The 12,500-nt window shown below is 44.3% G+C and overlaps 1 protein-coding gene across 1 annotated transcript in view; it reads left to right on the forward strand.

The window, feature by feature from the left end:
- Positions 1-12,500, forward strand: part of AVEN (apoptosis and caspase activation inhibitor) — a 174,837-nt gene that overhangs the window by 154,395 nt on the left and 7,942 nt on the right. The window contains exon 4 of the mRNA XM_053474621.1: positions 9,781-9,876. Within this exon, the coding sequence (XP_053330596.1) occupies positions 9,781-9,876 (96 nt within the window). The remainder of the gene's footprint in view (positions 1-9,780; positions 9,877-12,500) is intronic.

Consider the following 12,500-nt stretch of genomic DNA (forward strand, 5'->3'; position numbering starts at 1 on the left):
TAGTTAAACTTTAAAAAAAATAAAAAAGTTTAAGTATTCTAGCTAAATGATCACTGTGGTAGCCAATGTTACTACAGCGATCATATAGCTCTAAAAAGTCACATTCCCTTTTTAAAAATGGCCGATACTAATTTTTAATCCCATGATCCCTTTGATCACGGGGTTAAATTTAGCCAACGGTAGACGGAGGCAATTTTTGAAATCCTGATGAACTGCAAATATTATTAAAATCAGCCATTTAGCCTGTGCGGTACGTGAGTAACCATCTCATCGCTGGAGCGCCTTGCATTTTTACTGCAAAACTTATTTTTGCTGTAAAAGTGATTTTGGGATTGTAAGGGGAAATAATGGTGTGTGTGCTTCTGTGAGTGAATGTATGGAAAGTATGGTGTGTGCTTCTGCGAGTGAATGGAGATATGAAAGGCGTGTGAATGATCAGTAATTAGCCTTGACGTGGCATTACTGCTCATGTAGGAAGTTAAATTATGGCACAAAAAGTACACGTTTGCAAGAACTACACCCCTTGGCGCATCAAATGAGGGGCTGTATGTGTTTCTAGTACAAACCTGGAGTGCGCTAGAAACAAATGAACATGTCGCTATGGATAGAAAAAACATTTTCTAGCCAAAGTGACATATTTCATCATTATTTGTGCACTCAACTTTTGTCCTAGAAATACATGTAGCCCCTCATTTGAAGCTCCAAGGGGCGTAGTTTCTTAAAATGGATGAATTGTCTGAATGAGGGAGAGCATGAGTAAATGTGTGGATGAATTGTCTGAATGAGGGAAAGCATGAGTTAATGTGTTTGTGTGTATCATAGATGTATAATTGTGGAAGGGCAAAGATGGCACTAGCAGGATTTTTGAGCCTTGGGGACCGAGATGGCACAGGCCGGGTGTATATGGGACAAAGATGGCAAATCATATGTGTGTTATCTGGGTGCTGGCCAGGTTCTATCAGTTGATTAATACCTGCAATGCTATTTCCATGTATTTATTTGATCTATACCTGCGATGCTACGTTTCATATATTATTATTGTATACCTGCAAATACAGGATTTGTATGTGTGATTCTGTTTGATATATACCTTCAGTGCTGAGATCACAAGTGAATTTCAATTGATCTATACATGCAAAGCTGGGTTTGTGTGTTAATGTGTTGATCTATACCTGCTATCGGCAGCAGGGTCTAATATTAATATATATGGGCAACTGGGGCTAATATTAATATATATGGGCAGCAGGGGCTAATATATATATATATATATATCAGCAGCAGGATCTAATATTAGGACCTGAAATCATTTAGTGCAAAAGTTAAAGTATTGTGTTTAAAGGATTTCAAGGATTAGTCGTACTAAATTGTGGCTTCAGGCTTCCCATGTTGAATGATCAAGTATTGTATTGTCCAATAACAAAAGTACCATTCCATAGCACATTACTTTTGGCAATATATATATGTGTTTTTTCAGTGGTATGATTTAATGTTGGAAATTATTAATGCCCCCCCAGTTTGACTGTGGTATCTTGTGTGCCCCCCCTATATATTGTTTCTAGAGTCGCCACTGGTTGCATGGAAATTGTCCAAATGCTCTTGATGAGATACTCTGGGTTGTCTGCTTTACAGAAATATATACTTTTATGGGGGTATTTATAATTAGGGGGGTGCTAAGCAGCCCCAAATGAAACATAGGTTTAATAAAGCAAAATGTGAAAATTGCACTTTTGGAATCTATAACGTGCATGGTTCCGTTTGTGCCCTGTAAAGTCCAGAAAACCACCAAAAATGGCATGTGGGGTATTTCTGCAATCAGGAGAGACGACTGAACAATTTAGCATAGATTTCTCTGTCGTAACACATACCCTGTCCAAAAAATCCTAAGAATACTACAAAATACTAAGACGTGTTGGTGAAAAAAGCGCAGGAACTAATTTCTGTGGCCACCTTTGACAGTGATTGGTGCATGTAGAATGCCCAAATACCCCTGATAGGCTAGGCTGGATTGTCTGCTTTAGAGAAATATATACCTGTGTGGGTGTTTTTGTTTTATTTGTTTCAAATTAGAGTCGCAGTCCCATCATACCTAATGTAAAAATGTAATGGCTTTGTATAAAGTAATGTACACCTTATAGTATTTTGCCTATCTATATAAATTAGGTATTTCTAAAGTCAGGACACCTCAATTGATAAATCTGGATGTAAATGTCTGTCTCTTTACCTAATTTTGTGAGGATTCAGAGGGAAAATGGAAAAAAAACTGATGTTTTTTTCTAATTTTTGCTAGTTTTTACTAAATTTCTAATTCTAAAATGTCAGCTAATCATCCAACTATGGTATCAAAAGAAAGCTCTATCTCTCCTTGAAAAAACAATATATAGTTTATATGGGTACCCTATTCACAGGAAAAGAGAGGTACCAAAAACCCCTGGAATTGAAGGGGTTAACATTGTTAAACAGGTAAACAACCCAACCTTTAATCCCCTTTAGCTACTGAATCTCCCCCTAGTAGCAATCCTGTTATGGGATTAGTTTACACAGTGGAGTTCCTGCCTGTTTGGTAGCCAGGCCGGATCCATCTTTGAGTACCTCGCGGCCCTGTATGACAGGTCATTCTGTCACAGCCCCTTTTCTCTACATGCTGGTTCTGTGTTGCGGCGAAGGGGTTAATCGCTGGTGGCCATGGGGCGGAGGAAGCAATGTTCGGCGGGTGTACCCATTTGGGGTGCAGGTCTGAATTTAAAGGCGCCTAATGAATTTAAAGGGGCCGGCGTGCACACACCGCGCCACCCAATGGCTGTTCCTCAGCACTTTGTCCCAGGTCTTAAAAGGGGTGGGACGAAGAGCTGAGGCATGGCTATTGGGTGGCGCGGAGTCTGAAGCAGTGGTAAGTTGGGGGGGGCAGGTCCACTTTATTCAGCGGGCAAAGTGGCATTTATCCAGGGCCCACTAACCTTCGGGGGCCCCCCTCTGAGCTTTTAATCATCTACGATGTGACTACGTGCCCCACATAGTGTGGGTTTTTAAATATTAATTTTTAACGCGGAGGAGAGAGAGAGAGAGAGAGAGAGAGACGCAGTGCGTTTCTCCTGAACGTTTCAGCAACTACTCTGTCTCCTCCGGGAGGCCTCTAGCTCGGTTGCGGTGCAGGCGTGTCTTGCTGATCTCCGGAATATGATGTGAAGCAGCGCGCACTGCGGCAGTGCAAAGAGAAAGAGGCCTTGTGTTCTCACCGCAGGACGTCTGGAAGGTAAGTGAACTGCAAAGGGGGGGTGGATTATAAGAAGGGTGGGTAGATTGTGAGAAGGGAGGGGGGGTAGATTGTGAGAAGGGAGGGGGGGTTTCTAGCGAGGAAGAGTGTTGTATGAATATTGAGATAATATGAGATAAATGAATTAGTGTGTGGATGAATTGTGTGAATGAGGGAGAGTATGAAATAATGTGTGGCTAAATGATTTGAATGAGAGAGGGAATGAATTTGTGAGAATACATTAATGAGATGAGAGAATAAATGATTATGTGAATGAAAGTGTCAGTTGGTGAGTGACTGTAAAAGGGTTTGTGTGTATCATAGATGTATAATTGATTAGTGGAAAGGCAAAGAGGGTGCATGTGCATTGGGGACAAAGATGGCATAGGACGGGCTCTTTGGAGACAAAGTTGACTTGTGCTGGGCTGTTTGGGGACAAAGATGGCAAGTTTTTTGTGTGTTATCTGGTTGCCAGTCAGGTTCTATGTGGGCAGTGTGGACGCCAAGGCTGGCTTTGGGGTGTGCAACCTGCGATCTGGGGTTTTATCTATATTTATGGGTGTGTGAAGCGGGTTCCAAGGAAATACTTGCATAGGGTCCATTTTTATAAATATAAAATGTATGTCTAATATTTATATATATTGACAGTTGGGGCTAATATTAATATATATTGGCAGCAGGGTGTAACTTTAAAGAAATGGAGCAGTTCAGCTGTGATTTTGTAATCATATTTCAATCAGAGTCTTTACTTCAAAGCGATAAGTACATATTAAGGATTTAAAAATGCATGTCTAATGCACACACATATATATGTATATATGTATATATACATATAGATACATACATACACACACACACACACACACACACACACACACACACATCTGTGTGTGTAATTTCATGGGTGTCATAGTGTGTTTTGGAATGGCAGAAATAAAATGTGGTCACCCTAGGTCCGCGGTAGTGGAATTTGAAGATGGCCGCACGTCCAGTTGCCTTCTGACTGTAGGGCCCCATCCGCTCTTCCTCTTCTGGCCACCTGCGGGCCTGCGGTGGTGTGGTGGACTAGGAAGATGATTTAAAAAGAAGGCTGCATATACTGTGGCATCTTTAATTCTATAGAGATGGAGCGCTCGCCTGTCCCTGGCCTCAATGGCACTTCTCAGCTCTGGTGTTGAGAGCTTGCTGTGGCTTACCAATGCAATGCTTTAAATACTAGAGCTGAAATGTGCAAAATAAGAACCCAGTCAAGAGCACATTGGACCTCCATTGCATAAGGATCCCTCTCCCTGTTGCTCAAGGTTTTGAATTTTCACTCAGCCTCTTTTCACGATTATATCCATTATCCTCCCCCCACTGCATTGGGTGGAGGGCAGTGGTTGTAGTGGGAGGAATACAGGCTAGTAGTGGGGGCAACAGGGCTAGTGGGCTCTCAACTGCAAGCCCCCCCCCCACCACTACAAGCTTCTGTACTTCCCAGTTTTTGCATTTAATTGGCGGGAAGGCAGAAGAAGGACGGGCCCACTATTATATTTTCTGCCCAGGGTCCATCAGAGCCTTGAATTGGCCCTGGGGGGGGTTATATAGGGGGTATAAGGGTTTTCTGGAGGCAGAGTGCCTCATGATATGCCTTTTAACCCCCTATATACCACTCTGCCTCCATAAATGCATTTTAATCCCCTGTATGCCACTATGTCCCATGATATGTCCCTGGCATATAGGGGTATAAGGCATTCCTGGAGGCAGGGTGGCATAAAGGGGGTTAAAAGGCATATCATGGGTCAGAGTGGCATATAGGAGTCAGAGTGGCAAATTGTGGGGTATAAGGCATTTTGGGGGTGTAGTTGCAAGCATGGGGGCAGATGCGCAGAACCGGGGGAGCAGGTTGGCAAATAAAAGGAAACCAAAACAAAAATGTCGTCATAATCATAGCTGAAACAATAGTTTACATGAATTAATAAAGAACTAAAAGTTTCTTACAAGAATATTGTGAAGAATAATGTGATCACTGAATAAAATGGAACTTTTTCATCTCCAAATGTTTGCAGTAGCAAATGTTTTGATTCCATTATGTCTCAAATGAATTTCATTTATTAGGGCCTTTTAATACTTTTGCTTTCTGGCATTTTAATACAAATAATGTGATAGAAAGAATGTTTTCTAGTTGTTGATTGTTGCGAAGGAATCACTGAGCCGTCCAGCAACTTCCTCGTCCCGAAGAAGCGTAGTACCTGTGAGAGACGTTTATCGTTCTATATAAAGCAATATCAACCGGCTCCTGCCCTAATGAATATCTTTTTATTTTTTTTGTAGTTATATTTATTCAGCTCACGGTTTGGATGTATTATATATTTATATATTAACAAAATCTCCAAGCTGCGTCGAAAGCCGCCTCAGTGCGCCCATTAACGTATCATTAATCAGACAGGGGCGCAAACAGACAATGTTTCCATTGACACTATTTATTTGCATTTACGTGCCAAACAGAGATAATGTTTTTCTGCTCTGTTGGGTTGCGACGTTGAGTATTTTCTCAGGGTGGAACGCGGGAGGCGAGAGAAGTCGGGCGGACCGTCGGAGAACCTTAGGAGGAGAATCTCCAAGTAGTAGATCAGAGGAAGCACCCAGAGACGATATTGTTTGTGGCCAATGAGCGTGAGACACTTGCTTGTGCAACCTGTAATGTAATTCTCCAGTTAATTCTCCAGCTATTCTCCAGCTATTGTATGTAATTGTATGTAATGTAATTCTCCAATCAATATACGAGTGGCTCATATAATCCCTTCTTGTGCTGTTTTCTATAGACTTACTGTAGGTTTGCATGGACTATGAAGGACCTGCAGGTTCTTAGGTATGCACTATAACAATACAACCCTAGTGCGTTTCTCTTGCAAGAAGGATTGAGCAGTGATAGTATTAGCGCATAGGTAAGGGAATGAGGTGACAGTCGACGGATCTCACCCATCGATTAGAGAAACCGGCCCGTCTTGCAGAAGAAGCTCACCCATAATGTCGAGTGAAGTTTTAGGAGTTTGCTTGTTGAGGTTTCACACACCAGTCCCAGCAATGTACGTTAACTCCTGGCTTACAGGTCAGCAGGAGGCATGGCTTTTGTTTTGTGAACGTAGGAGGGGGAGTATTATCTTTTAATGTTGGGGTTACCCCAATGATTTCAAGGCGTCTGATTATTTCTGGGCAATGAGCATTCATGCTTTTCTGGAAAATATTGTTGAAATCACTCCTGTTCACTCCAGGTATCGCTTGTTCTAGCGCGTTTTGGCTGTTGGGGAAGGAAGCAAGCGAGCGCTAGGTTATCATAGAAAACCGGGTGCTGCAGCGTCCCCAAAATGTTGAAATAAAGTGTTTGTTTTTTAAGTGTATTCGTCTTCTACCTTTTCTCTCGTACACTTTGTTTTTGGCAATCAAAATGATTTTTTGGATTGGAATAGACTTCAGGTGTCTAATGTTTTTTTGAGAGAAAAATCTGGATTTGTAAGTGTGCAGAATCAGATGCTTGCAGGAAGGAGGATTAGAGAATGTTTGGGGAATGAGTGTGATATATATGCAGTGGAATAGGTAGGGGGGCCAGAGGGGGGCTATGGCCCCCCCCATACGTTATGTTGTGCCACTGTTTATTCCTGTTTTATTGGCGCAGCCGGAGTGGAGATTGAGGCGCCGAGTGGTCGGTCAGGAATAATTTTTCAGCAACCGCTCAGTGCCTCTCACTCGCCTCTGTGTCGGTTGCGCACCGCGGCAGAGCAGGGAGATAGAGGCCTCGTGATCTCATTGCAGGACTTTTACAAGGTGTGTGAACTTCAAATGGTGGAGAGGGTAGATAGGGAGATAGGGGGAGGGTAGATAGCGAGGAAGGGGTAGATAGGGAGAGGCGGTAGATAGTGAGAAAGGAGGGTCGCAAGAACATTGACATAAAGAGTCAGAATGAGAGAGAGTGAATGGATTAATGTGTGGCTGCATTGTGTGAATGAGTGAGGGAATAAATGAATTAATGTGTGGATGGATTGTGTGAATAAGTGAGCGAATTACTGAATATGTGTAAATAGTTTGTGTGAAAGAATAAATGATTGATTGTGTGAATGAAAGTGAATTAGTGAGTGACTGTAAAAGTGTTTGTGTGAATCATTGGTGTATAGTTGATTTGTCAAAAAGGCAAAGATGGTATAAGCATTGGGGAGCAAGATGGCATCGGCAGTGTGTTTATGGGAGAAAGATGGCATACGCTCTGGTGTTTGGGGACAATGTTGACTCATTCTGGCCTGTTTGGGTGCTAGTCTGGTTTTATGTGTACAGTGTGGATGTCAGGTTTGGCTTTGGGGGTGTGCAAGCTGTGATCTATGCGTGTAATTTAGGGGTGGTTTACCTATAGCTTTTAATGCAGAGTTTTTATGTGAATTGCAATTGTTTGATACCCGCAAAGCTGTTTGTTTTGTGTGTTATTCTGGAGTGCTGTTGTCATGTGTTGTTTATGTGATCTATACGTTCAGCGCTGGGTTTGTGTGTTCTGTAGATCTATACCTGCAATGTTACGTTTCTATACATTATTTATGTATACTGGCAAATACACGGCTTATATGTTTTAATCAGTTGCATGTGCTGTTTCCATGAGTTGTTTCTTTGATCTATACCTGAACTACAGGGAGTCTTCCCCTGATCTGCAGTCAGTGTGGCAAATCAGTTGTTGTTTTGGTGTTGTAGCGGAGGGAGCGATTGCATGCAAGGGAGTGTGGAACGGGGTCCAAGGAAATGTTTGGTTAGGGTCCAATATGTATCTAATATATATATATATATATATATTGGTAGCATTAAAAATAAGAGTTGTTATTTAAAAATCATATTTTAAGCAAGGGTTTTCCTTTAAAGAGCTAAGTACTTATTATGTATTTAAAAACGGATGTGTAATGCATACATACCGTATTGGCTCGGATATAGGCCGCCCCCGTATATAGGCCGCACCCTAAAAGTTTTGTGCTTTTTTAAAGCAAAATTTTTTTTCTTTAAAAAAGCACCCAAAAACATGCTGCCACTCTGTCCCCCCCCCGAGATATGCTGCCACTCTGTCCTCTCCCCCCCCGAGATATGCCGCCACTCTGTCCTCTCCCCCCCGAGATATGCTGCCACTGTCCTCCCCCCCTCGAGATATGCTGCCACTCTGTCCTCTCCCCCCCCGAGATATGCTGCCACTCTGTCCTCCCCCTCGATATGCTGCCACTCTGTCACCCCCCCCCGACTTACCAGAGTAGACTCCCGGGTGTCTTACGGGGCCAGAGGGGGACATCTATGCACATCGTGTATACAACTCCCGGTGCCGGCATTCAGCGGAAGTGCCGGCACCGGAAGTTGTATACGCGTATTGCGTAGATGTCTTCCGCCGGCCCTGCAAGACACCCGGGAGTCTGCTCTGGTAAGTCGGGGGGGTTAAAATGCATCGTGCGGATGTTCACCGGCAACGGCGCATCGCCGCTGCCGGTGAACGTCCGTGTGATGCGCTTAGACAACCTCCCGTGCCGGTACTCCCCCCGTGGGAAGTGCCGGCAGGGGAGGCTGTCTGAGCGTATCAGACAGTAGGATGCAGGTCCCCTGCACCGCTGCGGGGGATCTGTATCCTAACCCCGCTGCCTGCCCGGCGCCCGGGACTGCATGTCCCGGGCGTCGGGCGCTAGACCCCGAATATAGGCCGCACCCCCACTTTAAAGACTTAAAGTGGAGGAAAAAAGTGCGGCCTATATTTGGGCCAATACGGTATATAGGCCGCACTTTTTCCCCCCACTTTAAGTCTTTAAAGTGGGGGTGTTGCCTATATTTAGGGTCTAGTGCCCGATCCCTGGGACATGCAGTCCCGGGCGACGAGCAGGCAGCGGGGTTAGGATACAGATCCCCCGCAGCGGTGCAGGGGGACCCGCATTCTACTCTCTGGTACGCTGAGACAGCCTCTCCTGCCAGCACTTTTCACTGGGGGGGGGATTGTGCCGGCACGGGAGGTTGTCTAAGCGCATCGTGCGGACGGTCACTGGCTGCGGGAGTCTGCTTTGGTAAGTCGGGGGGGGGGCAGAGTGGCAGCATATCTCGGGGGGGGAGGAGGAAGATAGTGGCAGCATATCTCGAGAGGGGGGGGACAGTGGCAGTGTATCTCGGGGGGGAGACAGAGTGGCAGCATGTTTTTTTTGTGTTTTTTTTTAAAGAAAAACACTTTTTCTTAAAAAAAAGCACCAAACTTGTACGGTGCGGCCTATATACGGGGGCGGCCTACATCCGAGCCAGTACGGTATATATATATATATATATGTATATTGTATATGTAGTGTTTTATAAACCCCCCCCACCCTTACTGTGGTCCCTGTCCCCCCATGTACACCCCCTGAATATGAAAGCTGGAGATGCCACTGGATATGTGACATGATGCTGATGAAAGAGCTATGTATACTTAGTGAAATAATGACCCGTTTTCTAGCATGTCATATAACCAGCTGTATGGCAGGGGGAAAATAATATGTATTTATTTCTCTTTTCTGTAGGTTCTGGCTGTATTTCTGGATTCCAGAGCGCTGCTGAAGACCCTGCAGGAGCTGCCGCTGTACATCCGCCTGAATGTGGATGGCGACCTGGTCCAGGTAATGCCTTCTTTCCTCGATTAGGAGAGCATAATATTCTCATAGCACAAACGCCTGCGAGATTAGATTACCGCAAAGCTGATCTCTTTTTATAATAATCAATTTTTGAATCTCCACCGGTCTCCAGACACTTAATTGAAGAATATGCAGTGTTTGTTCTTTGATTTTAATCAAAGTATTTTTATTAGCATGTGCGATGTGAAGCTCGAGGCAGTTTGATGAATTGTGTGTCCGCAGCTGCATAAAAGTACCACACGTTACTAACCTTTTAGCACCAGGGGGCTATGGCTGAACGGCGGGGTTATTAGAATCAATGTTTTCAGTTTGTAGCCCGCACGGATCGGCAAAACAATTCTTAGGTTTGTGTATTTTTGCCAAAGAAAGACCATGGCATGAGTTATGGCGGGTAAAGGTGATGGAAAACCCTTGTAGTAAAATCTAGGGGTTATGTCGAATCATTATTAAAGAAAGACTCATCTACAGACACCAGACAAGCCAGAAGGCTTGCTGTTCCCTTAGCAATTTCACGGTGCTGCCACAACCACAAGGGATTCTGGGTAGGCGCATGCCAATAAGGTCAACAATGATGGCCTTTTGCCTCTATATCCACTTTATACACGGATCCCTTGAAAGTAATTGCCCGCCGTACAGGACAGCCTTTAGACAAAACGCGGGAAGAGATGCAGCCGCCAGATCAGCGATCGTGGACGGCCGTTTTGTCCTTAATGGGACTCGTCAGCATGAGGTTGCGATACTGGCTTAATACTTGAGGCTTGGGTTAGCCAAGAAATACTATTACATAAGTGATGATGGAAAACCTTTCCGCTTAAAATGAAGGGGTAGTAGAAGCATTATTATTAAACAGTCATCTACAGACACGAGACAACCTCATGCTGACGAGTCCCATCAAGGATGAAACAGCTGTCCACGAGCGGTGAAATGGCTATTACACCTCTTCCCGAGGGCTGTCCTGTGCAGCGGGCAATTACTTTGAAGGGATCCATGTATAAAGTGGATCTAGAGGCAAAAGGTGATCATTGTTGACCTTGTTTGCATGCACCTACCCAAAATCCCTTGCGGTTGTGGCGTCACCATGAGATTTGTGAGGCGGCAACAACAAGCCTTCTGGCTTGTCTGGTGTCTGTAGATGAGATATGTGTAATAATGCTTTTACATAGGCCAAAGACAGGAAATGTACCTTTTTGCGATGGTGCAATAGGTACAGAGCGGAGTTAAAGCAGCAGTATCGGAAAGAACACACTCTGGGGAAACTAGATCCATGCTGAATGTAAGCTGTTAACAATAAACATGAAGGTGTAAGCGCACATGCCCCAATACACAACCTTGGAGTAAATGTGTGTAGATATATACCGTATTTGCTCGATTATAAGACGACCCTGATTATAAGACGACCCCCCAAAATCTGAATATTAACTTAGGAAAAAAAGAAAAAGCCTGAATATAAGACGACCCTAAAGGAAAAAAGTTTTACCAGTAAATGTTAATTCATGTAAACTATTTTTTTTAATAAAAGCTATGATTGAGAAAAAAATTTTTTTTTTGTTTTTATTTCTTGTATTTTCCAACCTGTCCCCCAGTTACGCACATCTGCCCCCAGGCTTGCCACACCAATATGGCACTGTGGCCCATGATATGCCTTTTAACCCTCTATATGCCACTATGCCCCATGGTATGCCTTTTGACCCCCTATGTGCCACTCTGCCTCCAGAAATGCCTTATACCCCTATATCCCATTCTGGCATTTAGGGGGTTAAAATGCATATTATGGGGCAGAGTGGCATATAGGGAGGTATAAGGCATTCCAGGAGGCAGAGTGGCATTAAGGGAGTTAAAAGGCATTATATAGAGCACTCTGCCTCCAGAAATGCCTTATACCCCTATATGCCACTCTGGCATTTAGGGGGTTAAAAGGCATATTATGGGGCAGAGTGGCATATAGGGAGGTATAAGGCATTTCAGGAGGCAGAGTGCACTATTAAATGCCCCCTTAATGCCACTCTGCCTCCTGAAATGCCTTATACCTCCCTATATGCCACTCTGCCCCATAATATGCCTTTTAACCCCCTAAGTGCCAGAGTGGCATATAGGGGTGTAAGGCATTCCAGAAATGACACACACACACACGCACACACACACACGCACACACACACACACACACTTACTTACCGGTGCTTCCAATTTCCTGCTGTATTGCCGGGGCAGCGGGTTGACGTCTCATTCTGCGGCAGCCGGAAGGAGGTGGAGTTGGCAGCGGGGGTTTGTATGCGTCCGTCGCAAATACCTTCCCCGGCTCTCAGAGATCAGGAACTCTTGAACTCTGACAGTCGGGGAAGGTATTTGCGACGGACGCATACAAACCCCCGCTGCCAACTTCACCTCCGGAAGCACCGGTAAGTGTGTGTGTGTGTGGGGGGGGGATGGCGACGACAGGAGGATCCAGGTCCCCTGCAGCGGTGTGGGGGATCTGGATCTTAGTCTCCTAATCAGACCTCTATTTGAGGTCTGATTAGAAGACGACCCCGATTATAAGACGAGGGGTATTTTTCAGAGCATTTGCTCTGAAAAAAACCTCGTCTTATAATCGAGCAAATACGGTATATATA

The sequence above is a fragment of the Spea bombifrons genome, chromosome 9 (genome assembly GCF_027358695.1).
Source record: "Spea bombifrons isolate aSpeBom1 chromosome 9, aSpeBom1.2.pri, whole genome shotgun sequence".
Taxonomy (NCBI): Eukaryota; Metazoa; Chordata; class Amphibia; order Anura; family Pelobatidae; genus Spea; species Spea bombifrons.